This window comes from Equus quagga, chromosome 1, assembly GCF_021613505.1.
Source record: "Equus quagga isolate Etosha38 chromosome 1, UCLA_HA_Equagga_1.0, whole genome shotgun sequence".
Classification (NCBI taxonomy): Eukaryota; Metazoa; Chordata; class Mammalia; order Perissodactyla; family Equidae; genus Equus; species Equus quagga.
The window spans coordinates 73258788-73281602 of NC_060267.1; the positions used below are offsets into that span (position 1 = coordinate 73258788).

General features: G+C 43.1%; 1 protein-coding gene across 5 annotated transcripts in view; it reads left to right on the forward strand.

Moving 5' to 3' along the window:
- Nucleotides 1-22504, forward strand: part of PALM2AKAP2 (PALM2 and AKAP2 fusion) — a 327886-nt gene extending 305382 nt beyond the window's left edge. For 4 of the 5 annotated variants that reach the window (XM_046659481.1, XM_046659490.1, XM_046659508.1 and 1 more), the window contains 2 exons: nucleotides 8551-8729; nucleotides 18595-22504. In XM_046659481.1, the coding sequence (XP_046515437.1) occupies nucleotides 8551-8729; nucleotides 18595-18693 (278 nt within the window). In that variant the 3' untranslated portion in view covers nucleotides 18694-22504. The remainder of the gene's footprint in view (nucleotides 1-8550; nucleotides 8730-18594) is intronic. The other variant, XM_046659497.1, reaches the window with a different exon arrangement.
- Nucleotides 22505-22815: the final 311 nt, after the last annotated feature.

The window sequence follows — 22815 nt, forward strand, 5'->3', positions numbered from 1 at the left end:
ATAAATTCACACCCTATGTAAAAAAGCTGGTCAAGGATAATTCTGTGCCTAAATGTGACAGTCCCTTCTCTGGATTCAAATCCTGACCCTACTGCTTGCTAGCTGAGTGACCAATTTACTTCACCTCTAGAAACCTCAGTTTTCTCGCCAGTAAAATGGCAATAAAATAATACCATTCTCATCAATAAGTTAGGACAGTGCCTAGTACACAAAAGGCTCCCAATAAGAGTTGTTGTTGTTGTTATTACAGTTACTGTTATGTTTTAAGAAAAGGCCTAGGAAACTTAACAGAATTCCTTATGAGTCACCTTTCTGTAGCTGCTGTGACCCTGACAAAAAAGGCAGAACATGCATTATAAATTTGCTTTCTATTCCTACTTTGGACTTTTTCATAGTTACTTCCTTAGAATTAAAGTTTCTTATAAAATATGAGTTCAAGAATTAGTTTTCAAAAGTCAGCTATGATTTCAAAACTCAGAGTCCATCATTAGGCATTTTGGGTGACAATAAAATTACAAGTATTCCCATAAAAGTACTTCCTTTTGGGGAGTAACCTTCATACGGCCAAGCTCACCGTGTTGGTTGAAATGTGTTTAACGAGAAGATCTTGGTGGGGAAATTGTTACTTACACTGTGATTTTTCTTCTTACCATTTTAATTACTTTTTTTTTTTTTTTTTTTTGGTCTTAAACTATGCTTCTCCTGGGGAAACAGCTCTTTTCTTCTTGAGTTTTCATCTTCTGGTCCCTTAGGAGGAATGAGCCAATATCAGCAACTTATCCAACACCCTGACCTACCTTGAAGAAATGATATTCTGAAGTTTCTCAGGCTTGTTTCGCCAGACAAGAGTATTTCTCATTTCTGAGCTAGGTTTATAATCTGAAGGTTCATATCATCACATTCTCCCACCTCTGGGGCCGTCAAAGAAGGAGCTGAAAGGACCAGGGACCAGCTCTTGTGTGGGGGTCACAGCTGGAACCACCCAAGCCCGTACACTCTGGATCTGACAGGCAGGGTATATTCCCTCTTACTGGGAGGAAATGAAACTGAAAATGCAAGTCTGAGCTCATTTCTTTCTGGTGGACTGTGAGTCGTTTTAGATGGTTGCAACCTCATCCCAGAGCTGCGTAAAGAAAGGAGGTCATTGAAGGAGGCCCGGGCAAGGCATGTCATGGGGTGGGCGTCTTTGTTCAGTTTGGATTTTAAATAAGAGTGGGTGATGGCTCTTTCTTTTCTTTTGAGAAATGTAGAGACAAAGGATCTTTGATTTTTAAGACCTCAGACACCATGTATATGGAATACGATAACCACCAAAATCATAATGTTTGATCAAAATAATTTTCTACACTTCTGGAATCCACATTCTTGGCTTTTGAGAAGTTAGTCCTCTTCCTACAGAAGGAGAGTTTTGGCTCTCAAGGATGGCAACAGCTGTGTACTGAGGACCTTGTTCGGGTTCCCTTGGGCAGGAGGAATTTCAGATTTTTTTTCTCTGCCCCCACTGTCAGCACAGCCTGTCACAGATGCCAGGGGAAATCTATCTTGCTTGGAAAATCTAGAAGTGCAGCCAAGGCATGCCTTGCTTTCTCTGTTCCAGAAAGTGGTTTAACTATTTATGATAAATAAACAGGAAATGCAAATTCATGTTTCCTAGTTTTCTCTTCCACTCATGATGGGAGACAGCATTTACTGATTCGCAGTGAAATTCTGCTGCCCCCTCCGCTCCTTCGTCTGCCTCACAATGCTCACAATGCCTGCGAGTGCCACTGTTGGCAGACCTGCTTCTCTGAGGCCCTGGGGAGGTGTCAGCTGTCAGCTCCCCTGAGTGGGTACGGCCTGGGGAGGTAGAAAAGCTTGTGGATCTGCCTAGTCTGCGAAGGTTAAAGTAAGCAGCTTTGTCTACTTTTCTCAGCATGGCTAATAATGCTCAAATTTTTCTGGTTTGTTTTATTATTAATTAATTAATTAATTAATTAATTTTTTGAGGAAGATTAGCCCTGAGCTAACTACTGCCAATCCTCCTCTTTTTTCTGAGGAAGACTGGCCCTGAGCTAACATCCGTGCCCATCTTCCTCTACGTTATACGTGGGACGCCTACCACAGCATGGTGTGCCAAGTGGTGCCATGTGCATACCCGGGGTCCAAACCGGCGAACCCCAGGCCACCGAGAAGCGGAACATGCAAACTTAACCGCTGTGCCACTGGGCCGGCCCTGTTTTATATTTTAAAATTAATTCATACTCATTGTAGAAGAAATTGGAAAATGAAGAATAAATGTAAAAATAAAAGTAACTCATAATCTTAACCACTGCCTGCCTAGTTTTTCTCCATGCACGCATGGAAGATAATATTGAGTTTATATTTGTATTAGTTTCCTATCACCACTGTGACAAATTACCATAACTATAGTGGCTTAAAATAACACAAATTTATTATCTTATAGTTCTAGAGATCAGAAGCCTGTAATTTGTCAACTATGGACTGAATTGTGTCCCCCTAAAATGTGTATGTTAAAGCGCTAACCCCCAATGTGATGGTGTTTGGAGATGGGCCTTTGGGAGGTGATCGGGGTTAGATAAGGTCATGAGGGTGAGGCCCTCACAATGGGATTAGTGCCCTTATAACAAGAGCTCTCTCTTGTGAGGACACAGCGAGAAGGCGGCCGTCTGTATGACAGGAGGGCGGTGTCACCAGAACCCAGCAATGCTGGCACCCTGATCTCAGTCTTCCAGCCTCCAGAACTGTGAGAAAGTAGTTTTGTTGCTTAAGGTAGCCAGTCCACGGTATTTTGTTATACTGGCTCAGACAAACTAAGGTAGTGTCTTTTTTCTGAGCTAAAATCAAGGTGTTAGCAGGTCCGTACTCCTTCTGGGGGCTCTAAGGGAGAGTCCATCTCCTTCCTTTTTCCAGTTCTGCAGGCCACTTGCATTCCTTGGCTTGTCGCCGCTTTCTCCATCTTCCAAGCGAGCAGGGTAGCATCTCTAAATCTCTGTCTCTCTCTGACCCTCCTGCTTCCCTGTTATAAGGACGCTTGTGATTACATCCAGCCCAACTGGGTAATCCAGAATACCCTTCCCATCTCAAAGTCCTTAGCTTAATCACCCTTTCAAAGTCCTTTTGCCATATAAGGCAACATTATTCACAGGTTTGGGAGGTTAAGACTTAGACATCTTTGTGGACGCCATTATTCTGCCACCACAAGACTGGTCATCTTAGATCAACTGGGTTTCTACCACGTGTCGTGCATACTCTTTTGCTTTCTTTCCCACCAATAATAAGTGGCAGACCATGATTTGAACCAGGCAGTCTGGCTCTGGAGCCTGCATCTTAACGAAGTGCTATACATCTGCTTTTGTAACCTGCTTTTTCTCTTAAAGCTTTTTGAATATTTTCCCATGACTTTGTTCCTCTAAATTTGAGAGACAAAAATAAAAGATGATTTGCAATGGCTAAATAAATACTCCATCATCTGAATGAGCCATAACTAATGTAGCCCTTCTCCTATAGTCAGATATCTTGGCTGTTTCCACATGTATCCTTATAGGAAAATATGATGGTGAAAATTCTTGTACATAAGCTTTGTACCCATACTTAATTATTTGCTGAGCTTTTACCCGAAAGTTCCTTGGGAGCTGGTTAAGTAGTATACACTAGGGAACAGTAGTTCCCAAATTGTTTTCCTTGTGATTGAACAGGGATCCTATGAAGTGAGTTTCTCTGGCTAGATAAATTTGAGAAATGCTGAACACCCATCCCTGAATCAGAGATTCACAATCCTGTTAGCACTAAAACCTTAGGGAAGTTCTCTGGTAAAGAAATCCATCTCCTTTTTCTTTTTTAAAGCTTTCTTTAATCCAGTGTCGCCCAAGCTTATGTGACCAGTGACTTTGTTTGCAGCGTTGAGTACCATCTTACAAAGCTAAGGTAATAGGACACAATTTTAGTATGCTTTTTTCTGAGGAAGATTCACCCTGAGCTAAGATCTGCTGCCGATCTTCCTCTTTTTTTGTTTGAGGAAGATCAGCCCTGAGCTAACATCTGTGCCAGTCTTTCTCTCTTTTGTATGTGGGTTGCCGTCACAGCATGGCTGACAAGTGGTGTAGGTCCACACCTGGGATCCAAACCCATGAACCCAGGCCACCAAAGTGGAACATGCCGAACTTAACCAGCAGGCCATGGGGCTGGCCCCAGGACATAATTTTAGAAACAGCTTTAGAATCATCCCAGCCAAGTGAAGTTGCTTACCCTCACACACCTTTAAAAGTAAGTCTAAAATTACTCTAAATGAAATAGTTTGAATAAAAAGGTATTAATGAAGTAAACTCAAGAATGTTTTCTACCTTCCACTCAGAATTCCAGTCTGGCTTTTTCTGTTGGTTCCTTATGTCGGTCACAGAGCTCACGTGGCACCCGCTCTCTGCTCTATGAAGGTCAGGTACCAGCCTTTGGCCAAGACCAACACAGGTCTGCATGCACTTTCTGCTCATGGCGTTTCCCAGGGACAGTGACTGGGGTCTTTCCAGAGAATTATTCTGTAGAATGTTCAGCCTGGGCAAGAAACTAGATGGCAGGATGCTTATCATTGAAACTAGAGGCCACTTTCAGCTATCATCAGCTATTCAGTCATTCACCAGGAGAATAAACATCAATGAAGGCAACTGTCGATGGGACCAGTGGGGATGGAACCTGGGAGTACTAGGGAAGTGCTGGGTGAGACGCAGGCCGATGAGCAGCAAAGGTAACCTTCACCATTTGGGGAGTTTTATGGGGTATGTCCTCAAGGTCAAGGAATTTCAAGGGTCTTACAGGGCCACAGACAAGGATGAGATGACTTCCCAGGCCTGAGGCACAGACCATTTGCATCACATTCATGTGATGATCCCCGAAGCCCAAACAATGGGAATGTCTACAGTGTCTACACTGGGGAAGAGCATTAGAACATTAGAAGTTTTTCCACCATCCTAATCTAGAGGACCATTGGCTGCAACCCAGGGCCTTCTGAGGAAGATGTTGGGTGTGGAACACGCCCCTCTCTAGCCTTTTGGCAGTCTGTGTGATTCCTAAGTTGGTGCATAGAATTCCAGGGCATGGTTTGAACCATACTGGAGCCCTGGGGAGGATGGTTCGAGATCACGGGGCCCAGCAGAGAAGCTAGACCAAGCTGACTTGCCTGATACCAAGCAGACCGAAGGCCAGAAGTCCTGGGATGGGTCGTGGCGTCTCCTTCCTCCGGGGACCTGTGACAACTTCTCCTGAGGCTCGGAGGTGGGCTTGATTATCTGAAACCTCCTGTTCCCTCAAAGACCTCTCAGTCCCCTCCTCTTTAGAAGTGTCTGCTCCAGACCTGCTAAGCCCATCTTTCTTTCCTGTTACTCCTCTGACCTCTAGTGGCTGTAACCGGTCAAACTCGCTCCAGGGATGGGTTTCATTTTGCTGGAATATTAAGAAATAAGCGGGAAATGTCTTCCATGTTTAATGATTGACCACTTCTTTGTAGCAACCCTTTGCCTTCTTTAAACTTCTCTTTCAGCATATGTCCCATCACATAATTTAGCCATAATCAACTTGATTTGGGTTCCAGACCAGACCTAACTCTGATTGTTACTAGCTAATGTAACTTGGGCTGGCATGAGCATCTGAGTCTCCATGGTCTAAAGACCCTGTAGACCAAGGGTGTTTTATTTCATGCATTTTAATGAAGACATTTAAACTCTTCCCTCAGATTCTCTATTGAGAATTCTGTCCCAATGCATCAGCATTTGATAAGTGGCTGCCATGTATATTTCATAGTATACTTACCGGTTCATTCAACAAACTTGAACTCCTACCTTGTGCCAAATACCACAGTTGGTGCTGGGATCCAGCAGTAACCAGGACAGACAAGGTCCTGCCTTAATGGAGTTTATATTCAAATGAATTAAGGGGTTTATAGACGATTGAAATGGTTTCTATCCTCCAGTGACTTCATAGCTTAACTGAGAAGAGAAGCTTAAACAACCAGATATGATACAAATCAGTATGTGAAAAAGGCTTTCACAGCAGTGTGAATAAGGTACTATGACTCAGGGGTCCCACTGTGGTATGTGGGAAAATATGAGAGTTGAGGCAATGAACGGAGACTGTGCTTTCTAGAAGTTTAATGATGGAGGAGCGGCTGTGGGAGATGATTTGGACACCTGAGAGGCCAATTGGAAAATGATCTACCCGGCAGTTAGGTGTCTATTTCTACTTCTAGAAGAGTTGTGAAAATTTTATGCAGAATACCCATGAAATTGCTCCTCCTCACTCTACAGACCTATTATTCTTTGAGATTCCAAATAAGTAGTAACTAGATTGATTGGATGCTTGTAGTTCTAAATATTAACTTTATAAATGCTAACTTAGTCCCTATACCAACTGTCTGAGGTGGATAGCTCTATCATCATACCCATTTTGCAGATGAGGACACTGAGATAGGAAAACAGTGAGTAACTTGCTGAAGGTTATTTAGCTGCTAAGTCGTGGATTCCAACTCAGGCAGGCTGGCTCCAGGGCTGGCATGCTCCCCGCTGTCCTATATTGTTTCTCAAACCTTTGTTTAAAAAGTCCATCTGAATATTTAGAGATACGTATTAAGTATGCAGAGGTGATATTCCTTGAGGCCTGGGATTGCTTAAAATATTTCAGTATTAAGAAGGAAGGACGGGAGGGAGGAAGAATAGATGGATAGATGGAGCAGGTGTGGTAAAATCTTGATAAATGTTTAATATAGTTGATGGGTGTATAGGAGTCATTATAGCACTCCCTAATTTCCATGAGAAAAAAATAGAAACTATTTCTAGTGAATACGGGGGCTTTGAAATATTTATTACCTTACTGTTAATGTCAAAAGATTTTTTTTTTAATGATCTGGGTAATTTAGGGTCAAGCCAATGAGTTTCACTGTTACTAATGCAATGATGACTCCTGCAGATGGAACGCCCTGTTCTGTGTATTAAAAACGACTTCCCACCTAATTGCCAAATATGATGACCATATGCTTTTTTTTAACCAATAAGGGTTGATCTTCCTGCTAAATGTATTTGATAAAATAGCAAAATGTTTGAGTTAGAAGAGACCTCAAAGACAGGTTCTTCCAAAACTCTCACTTTATAGCTAGGGAGGTTGAAGCTTGGAGAACTTAAGTGATCAGCCTAAGTTTAAAGGGGGAACATTAAATGATTGTCTATACTCAACCATGTGGAAGTTAGTTCGTGGAAGAGCAGGAATTAAAACTTGGGTTTTCTAGACTCTAGGGGGATGTCCAACTCCCATCCAAAGGAGCTATACCCAGAAAAGGGCTGTAGCAGCCCACATAGAGACACAGACCCCAGGCTCCCTTGTGATTCCAGCTACATCGGGTAGTTGCCAAGGTCGAAGTCACAGGAGTAAGACGAAGAAAGATGAGTGACCTTCAGCTTGGGACTGGAAGGGGTCAAATGGACCTTTAATCTCCCCTTGGCAGTTTCCAATCTTTTGGACTTGAATGGTCTCATTTATTTTGTGTGTTTCTCCTCATTCTGTTTTTGCAGAACCTTTGTCTCCCACAAAGGGCATAGTTGGAAAAATCATGACTGTTCCCCCAAAGGTACGTCTCAGAGGTGCATTTGGCACTCTGTGGCAATCAAACCCACCCCTTGATGGGCCAGAACCCAGGCCAGGCATTTCCCAAAAGGGAAGGATGCAGGTGGTTTTAGGGAAAGCGCCGAGAGTCACAACACCACGGTTATTATTGACCTGATCTTTTCCTGAGAATTCCTGTAGGGCATTTCAGAAGCTAACATCTCACTTTTTCCCAGTCTGGTACACACCTTTTCTACAACACTGAAGCTGCCTTTGTTGGCGTTTATTCCTTAAAGTCTAGGGATCTCAAACCCAAATGCTTTCCGGACCCTGGCAGGTAAGGTAAAGAATGAAGCTGGCTAGTGTAAGAATGGGGTGACTTGGCAAGAGCAAGCCTCGTTCGCGTTCAAAGGTTTTACAGCACTGTGCTGTCCGTGCAAAAAGCCTGAGCGGGTCAGCTGATGATTGGTGGCCTCTGATAGAGAGGAAAGAACTTGGTAAGGAAACCAGGAGACCTGGGTACCATTGCTGGCCCCTGGTGACCTCAGCACAGTCTTCCCTTTGCAGAACCTCAGTTTTCTCGTCTGTAAGAAGTGGGTCTCTAAGGCTCAAAGGGACCACCACCTCTGACAGTCTAATTCTAGGATCTGTAATAGAATACATGTCCCCCAACAACTGAAGCCAGTGTCTGTCTGTCTGCCTGTCTAACATATGTTTGCAAAGTGCTTGACAGGCCTCTCTGGTCTAACTGACTTAACACTGGTGTCCTTGAGGTCTTTGTTGGATGGGTTTGTGACATTATCCTTAAGTGCTTTGCTCCCTGTAATAAAATGACCTGCGCTTAACCATCATCTGGTACCACTCTCTCTGTGTCAGAGGTTGGTTGAGTTTTTGCCGGTTTTCTCTTCTTTCTGAAAGCAGTCATGAGCAGACGAGCTTAGAAGGGGTGTTCTCTTCGTGTTGTTTCAGGGAAAATAGAGAAAGTCAAACCTCCTCCATCCCCCACACCTGAAGGCCCCAGCTTGCAGCCTGACTTAGCCCCCGAAGAGGCTGCCGGATCCCAGCGGCCCAAGAATCTGATGCAGACCCTCATGGAAGACTATGAGACACACAAATCTAAAAGGCGCGAGAGAATGGATGATAGTAGTGTAAGTTTTTCCTCCTTTCCTCTTTCACTTCTCCGAGGGCGAATGTCAGCGTGGCGGACGGTATTCCAGTTCAGGCACGATGTGTATGTGTTTGTCTGACCAGCATCGTGGTTCCAAAACCAATTTTCAAATGTGTGGTTTAACATGCCTAGAGTCGGGTTTGGGTTTTTGCCTTGTTTCTCCAAAACGATCATGCAAGGAGCAGCTCCTTTTGCTGCCAAGTATAGTTTGAGCCAGCTGGCAAGGCTGGTGCATGAGATGACTGATGTGTCCAACAATATAAGGACAACATGGAAAGAAGGACATAAACACCCAGAAATCATCCCCACGCCAGGGAGCTGGTTTCTGCCCTCGCTGGCCTGCCCTGTAGAGATTTGATTTCTCTCAAGAACCGTCACGATGCCATTCCTTCAACGTCTACTCCGGGCAATCCCTTTAAATGTTACACAGTGCTCCAAAGACTAAGTGCATTTGGGGCTGTTAAGCTGTGTGTACAGTTTGGCAGGAGAGAGGCAGTTAAAGTGACAGTTAAAAACCACATGGCTACCCGGCTACCCTCAACCCGGATAACTTTGCACATGACATTCACATTAACCATGAAGGAAGTCATCTGCTCTGTGGTTTCTTTCTCCAGCAAGAGACTTAAGAGCCATTGTTCCACACAGCCTGCACAGCCAGGAGCCTGGGGATCAGCCTCAGGGTTCCATGCCAACCTCCTAGGAGACTGCTGGCCTCGGTGTCTTCTTGCCGCACCTCCCCCACCGTTATACTTAGGTCACAAATAGCTTGGGTCTGTTGAGGATACTACCCAGTTTTCTTGGGTCAGTCCTGTCCTGGTGTCATTATTAATGCATCCCCTTTCCCTCTTAAAAGTGCCCCAGTTTGGATGATAAATTATTTGGTCACCTTAAACTTGAGTACTCTGGGGCTCACAGTAGGAATTCCACGCTGACTTACTGCCTTTCCTATCCTCATTGGCTAAGTTAAAGGATTTCTGGAGTTGAAGCCAGGTACTGAGGGTTGCTTGCAAAATATTTAGCGGTAAAGAAAGCACGAAAGCAAACACATTGATAGCAGCTGGACAACTCACTTGCTCTCTCTTGGGTTTGCACCTAAACTGCTTGGAATACTGACTCAGCTACTCCGTCAGGCTGGGGCATTCTGGGCTATTCCCTGTATTGCACAGTGGCCTGGGCCATGGCCCTCGGTGGCTACTGCAGACATTTCCATGGCTGTGGGTCCTCCTAAGCTCTTAGAATTTCTCCCGCGCACCGAGTCCCTTTAGCCACCCCTCCTTTGCAGCCCCACTGAAAACATGCAGTTTACCTTTAGGTATTTTCTGGAGCCTGGGGCCGTCCTGAAGCTTAGTGCTCTGCGAGGCTTGCTTCTTTTCTCCGATGATTCCACACCACACATCAGCAGCTTTGGTGGAAGTTAGCTGAGTGGACCCCTCTCATTCTGGTGTGGAGGAGGAAGGACAAAGGTCACCACCTTGCGTGTGACCCACGCGAGCGTTTTGGAAGCACACTCTCCATATCTCTTGTGTATGCCCTTTGTATTGAAGTGCAGATGTTAGAGGAAAATACTACACACACAAGTAAAGAGCCCACCCTTCCCCATTTCATAGGCAGAGGCTGGAAGCCTCCTTTGCCCAAACTCTGACCCTCCTCCAACCGGGTTGGACTCCCCCTTTGCATTGAGGAGGCTGCTTGGAATCAGCCTTTTAATAAATGGTTGGCCCATCACTTATACAACGAAGTGTCAGCCTCCTGTCTCCATTTTTCTCCAGTAAATAAACATTTAGGAAGGGAGAAACCTAATAACTAACCAAGCTGTTAATATCCCCAGCTCTCGCATTCAAGGCTAAGTGTTTTGTCCTGTTAATGATATTACAAGAGGATCAAGTCTGTTGCTGTTGCAAACTTTTAGGAACAGAACAAAATCTCTCCAGTCCACTAACTCCTCTTGTAAGACCCAAATATGCAAATGCATACTCAGATTTCTTCTAAAGCAAATTTGTGATCATCAGCCAGATGATAATTTCACTTTATTTCAGAGTCGCGTTTCCCTCCCTCTTCGCTCTTTTGATTCAGGAGATCTTTCTATTGTATCTGTGTCAATCACTGGGGAATGTGTTGAAGTTTACCTGTAGGGATGCACAGGCCTTCATTTTTTCTTGGATCATCCATTAGTCTCTCATCTAATTGTTTCTCTTCTCGAAGGATAATAACAGGGAGCAGATGGATTGCTTCATGCTTCAGTTGTCTAACTGGTTCCCCTGCCCCAGAAGCTGCTAGTTCTGTTCTCCTGGCTCCATTCTCATTCTCCGATCCCAGGGTCAATTGTGGCTTCTTAGATTCTCCACCCTTTAAGAGCTTCACATGGCTCACCTGGGTCTGGTGTCGCCCTGGCACCTCCACCTGCCAACATTCCTTCCAAAAAGTCACTTGGTGGTACTTAAAAGTCCCTCACACAAGATCAGGACCCAACCATGTGTTTGCCCATAGAAAGTAGCAAGGTCTTTCTGAATAGAATGAAAATAATTATGTTCTGTGCTTCCGAAGGAGAAGGCAGACCTAAAAACAAAATAGAGTAACTGGCTGGCTTCCTTGTTCTGCGTGGCTTGGTCACTAGCGAGTGTCTCCAAGCTCAAGACTTCGGCCAGGCCCTGCTTATTAACAGACTCCTCAGCCAATTTTTCTGTAAGGAGGGTTGCTATCCCCAACCCTATCTCCTTACCCCGTGCTGTTTACCAGCCTATACAGGGCTTTTGTGAGAATTAGAAAAAGGCACCCTTTTTCAAAACTCTGTGAGGGTGTGGCCTTGCACCAGCCACACAGTTGGTGAGTGGCGTGGGGGCATTGAGCTTCAACCCCATCAATCCCCTCAGCCTGGTGCTTTTGTGCAGTGCACACACTGCACACCCAGATGCAGCAGTCCTGCTCTTACTGTGGGCTTCTCTTACTTGGAAATGTTTTCTTATGTGGAAATGTCCGCTTATCTGGGCCTGTTGCCATCTCTGGTCAGTCATGCAACTGATGAGGGACTGATGAATCATAGCTTCCTAAAGGATTTCTTGGTGCCTTGCAGAAGAAAGATATTAAGGCAACGGTGTTTTTCTGGCCAGTTGGACTCCTAATCTAACCTGAGCCGCAGAAGACAATGAGTCCTTGAGTCAGTGATGCTCTTGAACTTGTGAGTGGATTTGCTTTCCCTTTCTCAGTTGAAGAGATGCTGGCCTGAGCCCAAATTCAGGCCCGTTGGGCTTTTAACCCCATCCTCACTGATAGCACAGGATCTGCTCTTGGTGGGTTTTTCCTGTGTTCTCTCTTTCTCTCTCTCACTCCAAGAATAGTTACTGAGAGGTCTTTCAGCCATTCCTACCAGACTTTGGAATAAGAGAAGATCTCATCAATTTCCCCGGGTTACGGCAAAGCCAGGGGCTAGCAGTTACTACTTTTCTACGAATTCCTGGCACACATTTCCCTCCAGACAAGGACACCCTTTGGGAACTGTGGCTGGACTCTGACTGAGTGGGTAAAGGAGGCCTGCCTGCCTCCAGAGCCCCCACACCCCAGGCTTTATGGGAAACTCAGCCACAATCAATGATGCTTTGTGCTCCCCAACTTTCTCTTGGGTTTCTCCCACTCTGGGAAAGGTGCAAAGAAGAAGAGAGCTCCAAATTCATCAGCTCCCAGTCATCAACCTGATCATTCCAGAACTGTATTTTAAGTGCTACATGCAAGAAGCAGTCAGGGATCACGGACATATGTTCCCACCTAACCAGTCTCTGGTTACCGATGCCAAAACCCAGTCAGTTCCCCCAGTGTCCAACACCGTGTAAATGCAAGGTCATTGCCACAATTCTGGAGGGGGCTGTCCGAAGTTGATCCTTCTATCTCATTTCCCATAGCCAGGACATTTTTTTCTGAGCTTTTCTTGTCGTGACTTTTAGTCTACTATAGGAACTAAGGGATCATTCTAGTTCCTAAATGATCACCCGACTCTTAGGAACTTATCCGGGGCCCCCGAGGTAGTGCTGAAGGAGGCCGCATGGTCTCCCTAGGCAGTGCCATCCTTAGGTCAGCTTCCAAGAATCTATCTCCACAAGCCTTGCATTCGAACCAACTCCCATCTGTGGTTAGGGTCTTCTTTTCATGAGACAACAGGCTCCACGACAGCTTTGGGGTTGAGAGAAGCCTACAGCAAGAGGAAAAGGCTACAGATTCTGGCAAATCCAAAATGGCTGTCAAGGACTTGCTGGTGGACAGCTGGTTGCCTACGGCGGAGGTGGGGGTCAAGGAGAATCTTGTTAATTCAAAGTGCAGAAAATGGAAGCAACAAATCTTGAATTAACAAAGTATGGCTTATCTGATATTTCTATTAAGGAATAATAGAGTATCTACTTGCTCCACAAGATACAGGCTTTTAAATAAACTAATATCAGATGAAGCAGATCTTGGCGTGGGTGTGTAATGGTCTCCTGGTGTTACTTCCCCTCCTGTCTGCCCCCGGCGTGGTGCCGATTCCCAGCTCGGGGGTGTTCTGTGAGTGTGTCTCTGCCATGTACTAACCCTGGTCTTTTCCCTCTCTGCCAGTACACCTCTAAGTTACTGTCTTGCAAGGTGACTTCCGAGGTACTTTTCAGCTTGTTTGTCTTGGTCTTCCTGCATGCCTGACCCAGGTGCATGCTGTCGTGGTTTGCCATTTCTTGGTGGGTTGAATAAGAAGGGCAAGAAAGCAGCTCATGTCCATATTGATTTCTTCCTGCCTTTTCTGAACCGGGGTCTGCCTCGAAATGTTGTTGTACATGCAACAATGATACACGCTGTTGTGCTTTGCTGTGCTGTGCAGTGGAGTTGGAGAAGACCTTGCCCTGCTCATGGATCTGGAAGATGTTTGGACTAGAGGGCACAACCAATGGGCTATTTGGATTTTTTTCCTTTCTTTAGGCACTGATAGCAAATACACTCTGATCTAGTTAGAGAACAGTACAGCTCCAGAGGACTGAGCTGTTCATTCTGTCCAATTCTTTGTTTACCTTAACACAAATCCAGAAAGCTCCATTCCGTAGCTTTAGGATAAGTTACTCCAACTGTGAATCATCCCAGTTACCCCTCCCCCCAATCTTTACACCTATATTTTTGTTTTGGAAGCTTCTTTAAGCAGTGAGTTTCCCCAAGTCTCTTTCTTTCCCCTACAACTTCCTTTTACACAGATTTTACAAACCTGTGCTATGAAAGAGCACAATATTTTTCATTTTTCCCCGTGTTTTCCTATTTTTAATTTTTTTGCTATGAGAGAGCACAGTGTTCTTCGTGTTTTTTGTTTCTATAGCATTGTATTGTTTTTATTTTAAAAGACTTATTTCAAATACACAGAATTATAGAGACAATCATTCATTCATTTGTTCAGTTAACAATTTATTGAGGACCTATTAAGCAGCAGGCACTTTTCTAAGTCCTGAGAATACAGCAGTCAACAAAACAAAGTCACTAATGTTCTGGAGTTGGCAGTCAAGTGTTCCAAATAATATGACATAATTAAACAATAAAGCCCACGTATCTAGCTTTGTCCATTCTTATCATTTCATAGTATTTGCTTAATATTTACAAAAAAGAAGTTAATATTGCAAATACACTCAAGCCCTCTTGTTACTTCTCCCAGTTCCCATTTCTCTCTTTCTTGAGAGGCAATATTCTTGAATTTGGTGTTTATGATGTCCACGCATGTTTCCATACTTATACTCCATATGTTTATATTATAAATAATATGTTATGGTTTTGCATGTTCTCAAACTTTCTATAAATGATATCATGTTGTAGTATCCACAGCTCCTTCCTTCATTCTGTCTGCATTGCTATTAAATGTGGCCATGTTGATACTTAGGGCTCTAGGTCATTCATTACAACTGCTGTATAGTATTCCATTGAATGAATATATCGCTATTTATTCATCCTCCTAGAGATGGAAATATAGGTTTTTTTTTTTTTGCCATTACAAACAGTGCTTCACTGAATGTTATTATGCATATCTCTTTGTGTACCTATGGAAGAATTTCTCCCTCTGTGATTAGAAGTACTCGTTGTAGGGCTTACATATCCTCATCTTCACTACATAGTGCAAATTATTCTTCAAATTGGTTGTGCTCACCTATAACACAGTATATTTTTAAATTCTCCCTATTTAGCACAATAATTCTAGTTAACTATAGATGTGAGCTGATGATTATCAGTAATTTTTTTCATAAGGGACAAAATGAATATTGAAAATATCATTACACATACCTTCCTCGATGTCTAATTGTGGGTCTCATGTAGGGGATGGCATTTTGAGAATTAGACCCTAAGTACGTATCCCCTTTGAATCAACGTAGTTAAGTATAATGAAAATCTGGTCAAATATGTCCAAGGAAGATAAAACAGGGTCCCTGTCTATCTTCAACTGAGGAGGAGACAGGGAGATAAAATATTAATATAAATAAGGTGACTGATATTATTTAACATACCTGCCTTTTGTTTCACGTCCCAAAATAAAATTGTCTATGTTGATTGCTAATTGAAGTTAAGCATTTCACTTGAATTCTCTAAGCATTAGAGAGAGACAATTAATATTAGAGGGTTGTTTAAAGGGAATTGATTTTTTTTCCCCCACCAGACTTAAATCTGAATTAATTTGTGAAAATGAGAAAACCTTAAATCAGCTCTTTCTATTATCTATTATTTTCTATGTTTTCCGCTCTCCATTTCTACAGAGAGTGTTTATTGCTCTTTCTGATGCGTCTTCCTCCATGATCCTTAAGTCACTGAGCAGCAGTGTAGCATGCTGGCCTAGAGCAGCGACTCGGCCCCCAGAGTTCTGGGTTCCATCCTTAGCTTTTCCTCCTCCCAAGTGAATAACACTGATGAAGTGACTTAATCTCCCTGTGCTTCAGTTTCATCATCTGCGAAATGGGAGTAATAATAGTATGAATCCCATAGAGCAGCAGTGAGGATTAAAACAGGAGCGGTTCATGCTTCTTGTGATTTAAGTGTTTACTGTTAGTAGAGCCCCAGAGGCAAGTGCTTTCTTTTGCCCAGAAAGGAAAGGAATGGACTTTAGGAAATAAAGTTAATACACAGTAATAAAAGTAGCAGGAGCTCTAGATTTACTAGAGATTTATAGATACGCACACACACACACACACACAGAGCGGACTCTGAATTAATTATGGAACAAATGCTCATTCAAATACCTTCCCCAAGGGCTTGGCTTTTGAATCTTCAAAAGCCTAGTTGTAGGAGGGCTTCACCCCTGAGCCAGTACTAGATCAAAAGCCTTGTGAACCCAAAGACAACTTCCCAGCCAGGTCACTGGCTATTTTAATAATGATCCGTCTGTTTTCTTGTCTGTGCCGTTACTAAAGACTTTTGATTTCATCAGACATTCAGGATCATGACTTATTTGGGCTGCAACAAGTAGATATTCAACCCAAGCTGCGCTAAATGTGGACATAATTAATAGTTTTTTTGTTGCCCATGATGCTGTTTGTGACTAAGCTCCATGAGCAAAGAGACTCTTCTATCCTCAACATGGAGTACCGTGCCTGACACTTGAAAGGAACCAAATAAATGTCTGTAAGATGGGTGGATAGATGGATTGTAACATGGGTTCCCGAAGAACAGAGTAAACTAAATTTGCTCAAGATGATTGAGAATTAAAACAGGGCTTGAATAACAAGACAAAGAACATCCGAAAGGATGGGGACCAGTTTTTTTTTAGAACTTTAGATTTATTTTTAGTTTTTATGTAAACCTTTCAGTTTGTATCTGCAATCTGCAAGGCAAACAGAGGACCATTTTACACAATGTAGAGCTCCTTATACAAATGCCTGAAGTTTGAATACCACTTCATAGTTTATAAAGCCCCTTCATGTAATGATAGCAATAATTATTGTTTGAGAACTTACTATGCACCGGGAATTATGCTAAACACTTTACAATACATTGCCTCACTTATTCCTCAGGCCAACTCTGTACTGTAGTTTTTATTGTTCCCGTTTTACATATAAGGGAACTGAGACACAGGGGTAAACTTTCCCAAGGTCACATAGTCACTAGGATTGAAATCTGCCTGGACTAGACCTGCCTGGACTTCACAGTCTGTACTGCCTCCTGAGAAAGCCTGTAAAGCAGGGCAGGTGCTGTGTCCATTTTACAGATAAAGAAAGTTGAGACACAAGATGCCAGGAACAACAGCAACGTACTCCAGGGATGGAACTGGAAACAAAGCTCGGGTCTTTCAGTTCCAGTCCAGCGCTGTCTCAGTACCATGTTACCATGCATTGGCCAGAAGAATCTTCTATTTAACTATACCACATTTGGAAGCACACTTTTCTCCTGCTGATTTCTTATTCTTAGATATTGAGTAAGTGACCATGCTATGCTTACACACGCAAGACACTTTATGATATGCCTTATGTGCTTATTGATGAACATCCATTCAGGAGACATGACTGGGTTGTCCTACATATCAGGTCTAGCTATCCCTGCTGGGAGGACTGGGGAAGGTTTCACAGAGGAGAGCAGGCTAAAGCTCTGGGAAGTCCATTCGTTTGTCAGAGGTGCAGAGAATCACGTGAAGATGGAACCCCAGACCTAAGAATTTGCTTATCCCACCGCTGCCTGTAACCTGCATCTCTTTGCTTCTCTGGAGTTGCCAGCACCACTGTCCCCTGCCAAAATGATTGTTCTTAGAATAAGCAAAGCCTTCATTGCAGTTTGGATAACCAACCAGTGTTGGCTCTGCTGGACTTTTCTTTAAAACCAGAAACTGCACAATCTAATCTTAATGCCACAGTAATGTAATTGGTTGGCATGTACAGGCTTGCTTTTGGCAGATGTCATGAAATCTAGCCATTTCTCATATGGTGGCGACCTAAATGTCCTTCGTGTGGATCTCATCTTGAGCAAACTAAAGCTAGAGCAGATTGGCTAAGTTTCCCCTCAGGAGTCCACAGACTATTCCAGTGAGCCAGAGGGAGGGAGGCCCTACCCCAATAGTGGTGAGCCTACTCATCCTCGGTATTGTCACCTTTCATTTCATTTATGAGCACCTATGACCCTGAAGATGCACCAAAATACTCAGATTGCTTTTAATTGGCCTGAGAAGCCATTTTCTTTTTTACTTAATGCCTCTTTGAAGTTTAATTATACCAAAGTAGACTTTCATGGTACAAATATGATCATACCTTATGTAGATCCACAAAGCTTGATGGATTGAATCCACGCTAGTCCAGTTCTTTGGAATCACATTCTGGTCTGCTTGTTTACGAAGTGACTGAAACAGTCTATAGCTGTGCCGTCCAATATGGTAGTCATTAGTTCCATGAGGATATTTAAATTAAAATTAATGAAACTGAAATATTTAGTTTCTCAGCCACACTAGCCCAATTCCAAGTGCTCAGTAGCCACAGGTGGCTATTGGCTACCATATTGGATGGCACAGATACAGAACATTTCCATCAGACAGCGTTGATCTATATAGCATGTAGAGAACTGCTTTGTTATCTAAAAACTTGATGCAGAGTCAAGTCTAGTTCAAAGAAACTTGCAGAACATTTCAGGAAAATTAAATCTCGCTGTATTGAAAACTATGGGTCAAACAGCAATTGAACTTTGGCTATGAGATGAATGCCTACCCAGGACCGCACCCCCCCTTTACTTCTGTGTCTCTCCTACCTCCCACCTGTACCAGACTCATTATTATTTCCCCTTCATTAGATGCTGTTGAGAGAGGGGAAGCAGGAAAGAAACGGAGAAGTTGGTTTATTTACATAATTAACATCCATGGACTCTGTGTAATTTTTTTCCCCCTCTCTCTTCAGGTCCTTGAGGCCACAAGGGTTAATCGAAGAAAGAGTGTGCTGGCCTTGCGCTGGGAGGCGGGGATCTATGCCAACCAGGAGGAAGAGGACAATGAATAATAAACTTCCTTCCACCCAGGAAGCTTCATTGGTGCTTGGGTTACCAAGAAACCAAGCAGTCAACACATCAAAGCATTTTAATGGAATATTTATTAAAGTGCAAACAAACTCAGCAATCCTTATGTAGACCAGAAGCTGCAATATACAATGATGAAAAATAAAGGGAGAAAGAAGTCCACTCATCAAACTCTAATGCCCATGAGTCAACCAGAGAAAAGACTTTTTGTGACTCAGAAATCACCTGGCATTGGACCAATCCACGAATTGATCCAAAAGGACAAAGTTACAGACAAATCAACATGGTTGCTGCAGGCAGAACTGAGACCAGCTGGGTGGTGAGGAACAACAGTGGTGATGGGGCCACTTAGTGAACAGTGGAGCCCAAGCTGATGCAGTCTACATGGCGTAGGCTATTTCGCTGCACCAAGTTTCCCACCCATCGTTCACAGCATCAGAGATGTTGGTTAACTCCATTTTCTCCAGCAGCCATAAAATGAATAATGTTTCTCTCTCTATTTGCCTAGAAGAGGCGGTTATGATTCCATTTCTCTTACATGTAATTGTTTTTAGCTGGGAGCAATTAATGATCGCAATACATAAAATCCATGTTTTTAAGACACTATTTCTTCATGTAGCAAACACAATCTATTCTACATTAGGAGGTTGAGAAAGGGGGAGAAAGCCAAACCAAATGGATTATTTTAGCTTTAGGATCTCATCTGCTTATCATATTGACTGATCTGCAGTTTATGAGAACACATTTCCGTAATTATGTTTCTTCATATGAAAACTATATTTAGTGGGCAACAACTATTTTTATGAGGGGGTGGGGGAATATATTCATGTATGAAACCTGTACACATCGAACAGCTGTGTTCAAGATGGTAGGGGTATTTTTAGAACGGCAATAACTGAAAAAAGGGTGAACTCTGCCTTAGAGAGGTAGATGACAAGAAACAAAAAGGTGTTTATATTTTATAGTATAAAGTGGACTTAGGAGTGGTAGGGAGAATGCTAGCTTATTTTGGATCAATCAGAAATGAAATGTAAAGAAAGGTCATGAAGGTAGAGAGAGAAGAAAGGAGCAAGAAAGAGTGGGAAAATTAGGAAGTAAGAGATTATTTTTGTTGAACAACCAGTGTTTTTCAGGATGATACAGAGGAAAATATAGGAATTTAAGTGCAGGCTTGGAATCAGCTACAAATCCTAAAGATGGTGTGTGTGTGTGCACGCGCATGTGTGCCTTTGTGTGTTTGTGTAAAGTGTGTATGCTCATGAGTAAGGGTGTGTGTGTGTGAGAGGCTTAAAATTCCAGAATGACCACGGGACAAGGGTGTACAGTTATTTCCTCCAAAGCTGTTTGCCAGCGTCAGGAGCGAGTGAGAATTTCTTTTTTATGAAAAGGGATATAGAGGCACCGAACTGATGCAGTATTTGTAATATTAAATTGACCTAATATGGTATTTGCATGAGTCACAATTGAAGAGTTTTGAGCAGTTTTGTAACTTGACATTTAGGAAAGTATCATATTTATTCTCATCTTTTGTATTCATGCTTAGTATACTATAGAGGAGACCAGCTTTACTCCTTCTGTCATTTAAAGCAATACAATAAGGGTATTCCATAATTGGATGCCCTGAATTTCTGGATGAGAAAATTTTTAATTCTGGCCATGAGAAAAAAACTGACCAGCTGTCTTTTTTTTTCCTTTTGTTTTAAAATGATGGTTTTTAAAAAAGCAATAATTATTCAGACCTCACTAAAATTCATTTTTGTTTTTATATTGTTATGTCATAAGCTCTAATATGTTATTCTGACAAGTAGCAATTCCACAAAATTTTTATGTAGGTGTTATGCACATTATCTTCGCTTCTTTTATTAGACTAGTGTTGACTTTAGGGGAAAGTTTATTCACAGACAAGTGGTGGGCACAAAGTAGAAATGGAACTGTCTGATAACTTACAAGGATCCTTTAAAACTGCCAAGGGAACCTGCAATTTGAAGCCAAATTCTACAGATGGGCACTTGGCGCCATCTTCATATGGTTCATTCTCCTGAATGAATATTCAGCAGTGTTGAATGTGCTAGCCATTGGGAACGCAAAACAAGATCCCTGATGCAAGGAACTTCTTTTCAAGCGCAGGAGGCTGGCACGGAGATAGACATTCCCAGGAAAATGAGATCTGTGATAGATTAGAAGCCCTGACAGGTGAAATGGGAGCGCCCAGGAAGGAGGCTTTGCCTGATGATTTCCAGCGCCCCCAAGGCAGGCACATGACTAAAAACAGATGGGGCAGCAGCTTCGTGTGGCCCCGGGCACAGCGGCAGCTAGGATGGCTGGAGAGTAGAGTGGTTCTGTGGGTTGCACAAAAAATAAAACATGTTTCCTGTTTTCTAGACTGACTCTGGATCTGATAGGGACCGTAGACATGATATAGACGAACTCCCCCGTCTTTCACAAGAGGAAGGAGTCTTCAGGAGTTAGCTGTTTTTCATTCTGTTTTGAAGGAAACCATGTACCCACCTTAAACCTGCATTTGAGAAGACACTTCGCAGCTGAAGGAGGCCACACAATTCATGGAATTGCTTTAGAGGCAGACAAATTGGTCTTTGACTATTGCATAGAGTTACAGAGCTGGGTCCTTTGGCCCGTGCTCCGTGTGTAGATAAGGCAACAAATGCAGAGTTTCCGTGACCCTTGCACGGTCACAAAGCTGTTTAACTGTGACCCCTACATCCCCAACATTTGCTTGTCCCCCTCTGCTGCCTTCCCATGACTGCCGTCTATTTCCTTGCTCCACTCACTTGCGATGCTATTAAAATGTAAATTACAGTTCCCTTGGAAGAGCCAGGTTTTCTCTGTGCTCTTGAGTTTTTTACTCATTCAAGAAACATTGGGCCACCGCTTTGTACATAGCACTGTGCTAGGCTCTGGGATCCCAAATGAACCCCTTGAACTTGCTAAAGTTGCAACAGACCCCCCCGGAGGAAAGTCATTCCTGCCTACTCCATCGAGAGGAAGGGGCTTGTGAAAAACCTGGCCTCTGATGCTCATCCCCGCCCCCAAATAGCACGCAAGCTTGTTAATCTCAACTATAACAAATGTTTAGATTCTGTAGATGTTAAAAGCTTTCCTGCAAGTATTCCATTGCGCAGTGTTTATAGACATTCAGTTTCCTCCGGAGCTGTTTAACTACTGACATGCCTTGGCTTTCTCATCCAGAAATTTTGGAAACAGGGTCTGTCAGTGGTAGGAGGCCAGGCTGTGTTCTAGTCAGATGACACAATGCAGTTTCCTGGCCTCTATACACCTGTGCATGCTGCCCACCCTAGACAATGACATATAAGCAGTATATAGATCAGTGTCCACATATATACACAACACACACACACACACATATATATGAAGTGTAACAACACTAAAACAGTGTTGACTCTTGTCTCTGAAGACAAATAATTAAACATTTTTTCCTACTAAAGAGTGGATGTAATTAAACTATGTATTGAAAACAATAGCCTAAGTGTTTAGAGATGGTGACTATATCCAGTTTTAGTGAAAAAACCAATTTCCTGAATTTTAAGCATTCAGTGAGTGAGCTGCCAATTTTGGTTTTGTGTTGCTCTTTACCCAAATGACTTTTTTTTTTTTTTTTTTGGAGTAAGGGGAAAAAAGCAGCAATACTCTGTTTGCAAATTATTCTCTGTATTTGGCTCTCCTGTATGTTAACCACGTAAATGTTATTATCCTGCTTCGGTTTTATAGTGGTTGTGAGGCATTCAATGCAAGTATACAATTATTTTCTCATTAAAACCCAGTGTGTGTTGTGTTTTTCTAAATGATGGCTACTTGTTCGACTGTCAGGGGAGGTTGGAAGACTGCCAGCATCCTTGGCCTCTACTGTGAGACGGCATCCGCTTCGTGCATATTTGGAACCAAGGAAGCAATACTAGCTCGTGGGGCACCCCTGTAACAGGCTGTTCCCAATGCCCCTTTTGTAATGTTGTCTCCAGCTTCCCTGGCCAGACTCCAGAAACTCCAACAGGCCCCGCAGAAATGATACGGGTGCCTCTGGATGGGGTAGGTCGACTCCAAGGTCAGAGATGGCTGGGCAGACAGCAGGG